Below are 5,453 nucleotides of genomic sequence, written 5' to 3'. Positions count from 1 at the left end.
CAGGTCCAGTTCGGCGCTGCTAACCGAGCTAGCTCAGCTTGTTGCTCTGATAACTTAAGATCCAGACGTACGTGACTACAATCCTTCATCCGGTTAAATATAGTTAGAAAAATACCAATTTTATAGCATTAAATTTCAAGAAAGGATGGTTTGCGAAAAAAAGAAGAAGTATTTTTTCATATCGCAATATATATATCGCAGGGGGGGAAAAATATATCGCAAAGTCCGTTTTTTCCAATATCGTGCGGTCCTACTTTGTAGCATCCCATAATCCCCTCTGTTTCAGCCCTGTTTAAAAAATGCTCTAGTACCTCATTCACACCAACGCAACTCCGGTTCAAGCTCTGTGCTAGAGCTTTTCAGGTTCAGAACCGGTTCTTCGGTTTAGCTCCGGCACTTTTCACACCGCCCAGAGTCCGACTGGTGCTGCGTCATTGCGTCATCGTTTGCGTCATGACGTAACCGTTTGCGTGCCTGCTTCATAAAGCCAAACCGCGCGGAAACCCCTCACAGCTGACACCGACAACAATAACAATGTCCGATTGTGCTCCAGCTTCCTCTGTACCTCTTCGGAAGACCAGTGGATAAAACGCTGGCTTTTTGTTGTTGTTCAGGAGTTGATCCCGCCCCTGCCCCCGCCTCGACGTAAGCGTGACGTATGTGGTGCTTTTGCTCTGGCCGGACAATTTTTTGGTGCTCGAAACGAACCGGATTCCGGAGCTAAGAGGCTGCTCCGCTGCGGTGTGAACAGGAAAACCCGGTGCTTTTCAAGCTCCAGCTCCGAACCGGCCCTGAAACACCGTTGGTGTGAATGAGGTATAGGAGGCGATTCAGTTGATAAGGTGGGGGGGTTACCTTGGTTGGTGATTGGCTAATGGTTACACAAGCCAAAAAATCGTTATGACATCATTAAGTGGCCAAAATCTGATCAGCTCATTTTCAGACAGCTTTTTATGGAAATGGATCAGGACAAAAAGAGAGAGAGAATCTTTGTTCCTGAAACTTTCAGAGTCTCTTTACGCAGAGGGGACACATGTTGATGTAGAGGAGACATGAAGAAGAGGGGACACATGTTGATGCAGAAAAGACATGAAAAAGTGGATTTTGCATAATAGGGGACCTTTAATACTTGTTTATTGTAAATGTACCTTTTATTTTGTGTAATTTAAGTGGTTGTTTTATGCTTTCATTTTGAAGGCAGTGTTGGGCACTGGGTGAAACGGGAGGCTAAACCCCAGTGGAGCATTCGTGCCGATACCGCTCTAGTCGTGGAAAAACAAACTGTTTCGTAGTTTGTTCAACATTGTGAACCAAATTGAAAACCAAAACACGGAACTAGGACTGAACTCATTTCAGTGGAAAACGGGTATCTAAGAAGAAATGGCCTACTCTTTCCCAAAAATGTCTTACATGCTGACAAGACAAAAAATAAAAGAAAGACTTACCTGACGTCGCAGCGTTGTCGCATCGACCACAGTCATGTCATCAGGGCCCGCATCCATTGAAGAGTCAAGTGTTGAAAGTGCAAGCCTGTAAAAACGACGTCAGTTTGAGAATGTAATTCGTGGTAACGACCACAACAGAGCGTGCATGCAGAGTAGCACATTTCAGATCTACAGTGCAAATGAGCAATAGCGACTTCACTTCACTAGGTGATTATTATCATCTTATTTCTCGACAGGAAATGAGGATGGAGGAAAGGAAAAGGAAGGTGGGAAAGGGTTGAAGGTGAAGAGCCAGGTGGAGTTACCTGGAGTCCTGCAGGGGGATGGAGCTCGAGGCCGCCCCCCCTCGCAGTGATGGTTTGCTACAGAGGTGGAAAAGACAGGGTGGGGGGGGGGAGAGGAGAATAAGAGAGATAGAGCAACACACACATGTCAGTGTTGCATCCATGCACACACCTCGCATGTCCTTCCAGTTACTACGCTTTCTAGGCCTCTCGTTTAAAGTTAAAACAATTGAATTTGCCTTTTTTTCGAAAATGAAATATACATTTGTCGGCAAAGCTGATTAATCCCACCACCACTTTTACCTGAAGGTAGATCCAATTCAGTTTCATATTGTGAAGGTACATCAGGCAGAATGTATGTATTTTATATTTTGATTAATACATGCTGTTTTAATATTGTTACAGATTTGTCTCAGTTAGAAATGATCATGTTATGCTCGAGTCTTCAAAGGGGCCAAGCTGAATTTAAGAGAAAACATTTCCTTGTCCTAAAAGCAGGCGAAACTAATCTAGATTCAACAGGAAGTTGAGGAACAACTGAAGCAGTCAGTGTTGTCCTCTCTGAGCAGAGTTTTTTTTTAAAGCAGAAAATGTCCGGATGATGGAGAGGTCACCTGCTGGGGTTTTCGTCCAGGACCTCCAGGACCTGCTGGTAGGCCCGGCGTGTCGTGGACTGGAGGAAAGAGAGAACACCGCTAGCGCTGTACAGGTTGTGTTCCTCTTCGGCCGCGGTGAGAGGGGGCAAAGGGTGGGTGGGCGGTGGGAGGGGGGGAGGGGTTCGCGCTGCTCAGTGACCACCGTTAAGAGCAGCCAATCAGAGGAGAGGGACAGACAACAGAGGAAGGAAAGGAAGGAGAGGGAAGGAAGGAGAGAAATAAGGAAAATAAACTGTCCTCAACTTCACTGATTTTGTGAAAACTGCAAGCCCTTTTAACATTTCATCAGCAGAGGTAACACATCAACAAGTGCTTTTGGACTAGTTAGAAGTACAAGACAAACTATCCATAATGTTATTTTGGCTTAAAGGAATTCCAACAAGAGATAGTCAAATTGTTACTTCTTAATATCAACATTTAATAGCTTACTTGTGGAAAAGCTCAATGTAGATATCTACAATTGTCCGTACAGTTAAGATTCTAGATATCTTAAATTCAATTGTGAATTGTCAAGAATAAACTATTGAAATGACAGCTTTGATTTGATGAGAATATTTGTAAGAATGTAATTACAAGATATCTAAAATTACATTCAGATATTTCAAATATAATTGTAACTACTGAACCCTACCTTATACGTACTAGTTACATTATACATTTGAGGTACCAAAAATGCCGTTAATAACTTTTTAGAGTTCAATTTTAGAAGAAGGAAATTAGTTTGTAGAACTTTGTAGGTATCTTCAACAACGGACGTACATATTCCAAAATAAATATGGTCCGATAAAATCTGCATATGTGGAAATTTGACTTATGATGTCTGTAAATCCTTAGACTAGTCTAACATGTCAAATTGGTTCAGCAGATGTCTTCAATTCAATTGACACAAGTGAAAACTAGGCAGCTTTTTATTCGGTAGCCCTACTGATTCAAAGTGAAATGGGCTTGCCATAAAACGAGTTAAAGTGATGTTGTAATATAGCAAGAGATTTGACCTGCCAACCACTAACAGTCCTTTACTATCAAATAATATAATTAACAAAAATGGAGACGTGAACTCAAAACACTGACAAGCAAATGATTCCAACTCTTTTTGTGCTATTCAAAGACGTCACATGCAGATGTCATGAGGAAGGAGATGAAGGGACATGAAGTGGATTTTGCTGCACAAGCATACAATTGTTGATATATTCCAATTACCTTGAGAGCACTTTGTGAAGCTCTGTTGTGCTGAGTGATGTTATAGTCTGTAAGTGGGTTTATACTAGGGATGCCAGCGGTTATTCGATTTTTCGAATATTCGTTACAGTCTCCATAATCGAAAATTATTTTTTTTAATTCAATTTTATTTATATATCTTTTTATTATTATTTATGTTTTTCTGGGATGGGGGCGGCGGCGAATAATCGATTAATATTCGCCAGGGCTGTCCGATCTTCGAATTTTATCATGGTCAGTTTCTGGCATCCCTAGTTTATACACACTTTTTATCCCTTTCCAGTATTCTTGGAATCATTTTAACATTTAAAAAATCTGGATGTTGTCCCTTCAAAACTGATTAGTTCATAAAATGTTTGAAATCAAGATATTAATGGATTAGCTTCAGCAACTACAATAAAAACGTGCTGCTTCGACATTGACAGCAGCGTACAAAGGCAGGGACAACCAGCTCCCTGACAGAGACAAGGGAAGAAAGGGCCAAAACAAAGATGCTAGTGCATGCATGTATATGAGATGAGATGGAGCGGGTAAGAAGCTTACGACGGCGTATTTAGACCCATACTCACGCAGAATCGCTGCGCATCATCTGAGTGTTGTGACGGGCCGAGGCGTTCTCGCTGGCTGATCGTTCCCGACGTACTCGTGCTTGTGGCCGCAGCTGCACAGAAATAAGGATGTTATGGTTAACTTTAAAGATGTTTGTGGAGCGTCATTTAAACACAAGTTATTGTCTTATCGCTTACCAGCTCCTCAGTGTCTGGAGCTGCTCTCTGCGCTGCTGCTGCTGCTGCTGCTGCTGCTGCTGCTGCTGCTCCTCTTCCTCCTCCTCCAGGAAGTCAAGAGGCCGATCACTGAGGGTCAGGACTCTGGGTGGGGTCTTCAGAGATAGGCTTTCTAGTGGGGTGGACTGGATCAGGTCCAGGTCTCTGGGTCTGGGGAACTGGGGGTCATTACTGTCTCCTGACAAAGGAAGGTGTGAATGAGAGATTTTAGCATCTTCACTACCTTTAAAGGGGAACTAGTAAGCTCATTTCCAGGTTCATATTTGTATGTTGTGCCTCCACTGTGACATGTCTCCATGCTTGAATATTTAAAAAAGCTCTTTATTTTTCTCATACTGCCTGTGCTGCAGCACCTCTTTTCACCCTGTCTGCTCTGATTGGTTAGCTGGCCGGCTCTGTTATGATTGGTCAACCGCTTAGAGATGTCAGGCCTCCCCCCCCCAGGATGCATTAGCCTCTCTCATCTCTTGCCAGTTTCTCTCACGCTGGAGCTGTTACATTATGCAAATGACTCTGTGGTCTAAAATAGAGCAGCGATGAGGCCATAATTATTTTACCGTGCAATATGTGAGGCTATTTTCTGATACAGTTTGCTCCCGAGTAGACATGATCTGAAAATAGATGAACTTGGCAACAAGGTCTGAGCAGAGGTTCAAGTCAATCGACTATTCATATCTTTACACTACGCTATAACTTTTATTCATGTATTTTAAAGTGGACCTATCATGCTATATTTGAAAAATATATTGTAGGGCCATACCTATACAAAACATGTCTGTGAAGTTTTTGATTAAAATACCAAACAGATCACCCATTGTAGCCATGCCTCATTCTGCTCATACCCCTCTTTTGCAGCCCTGTTGCAAACAGGCTGATTCTGCTGCTAGCCACGCCCCTTTGTAGCTTCACGCAGCTTTCCCCTACTACCGGGAGATCTCAGCTAAACACTGCGGTGATTAAATGCCATGTTATGCTCCTAACCACTTCAAGCTTTATTTCTGAAACAGTATGGAGCTCAAACCTTTCTCTCTCGCAGGGTTTACCACAAGGACGTAACGTTACACA

At 42.8% G+C, this 5,453-nt stretch overlaps 1 protein-coding gene across 1 annotated transcript in view; it reads right to left on the bottom strand.

Moving 5' to 3' along the window:
• The window catches only part of mffa (mitochondrial fission factor a), a gene marked incomplete at its 5' end in the record, with an annotated part of 7,627 nt that extends 3,016 nt beyond the window's left edge, over positions 1-4,611 (bottom strand). The window contains 5 exons of the mRNA XM_010776721.1: positions 1,446-1,530; positions 1,751-1,807; positions 2,344-2,517; positions 4,173-4,268; positions 4,401-4,611. Coding sequence (XP_010775023.1) covers positions 1,446-1,530; positions 1,751-1,807; positions 2,344-2,517; positions 4,173-4,268; positions 4,401-4,611 — 623 coding nt within the window. The remainder of the gene's footprint in view (positions 1-1,445; positions 1,531-1,750; positions 1,808-2,343; positions 2,518-4,172; positions 4,269-4,400) is intronic.
• Positions 4,612-5,453: the final 842 nt, after the last annotated feature.

Source organism: Notothenia coriiceps, unplaced genomic scaffold, assembly GCF_000735185.1.
Source record: "Notothenia coriiceps isolate Sejong01 unplaced genomic scaffold, NC01 NC01_scaffold00017285, whole genome shotgun sequence".
In the NCBI taxonomy this organism is placed as follows: domain Eukaryota; kingdom Metazoa; phylum Chordata; class Actinopteri; order Perciformes; family Nototheniidae; genus Notothenia; species Notothenia coriiceps.
Note: the sequence above shows the minus strand (reverse complement) of the source record. Positions and strands in the feature narration are given on the sequence as shown.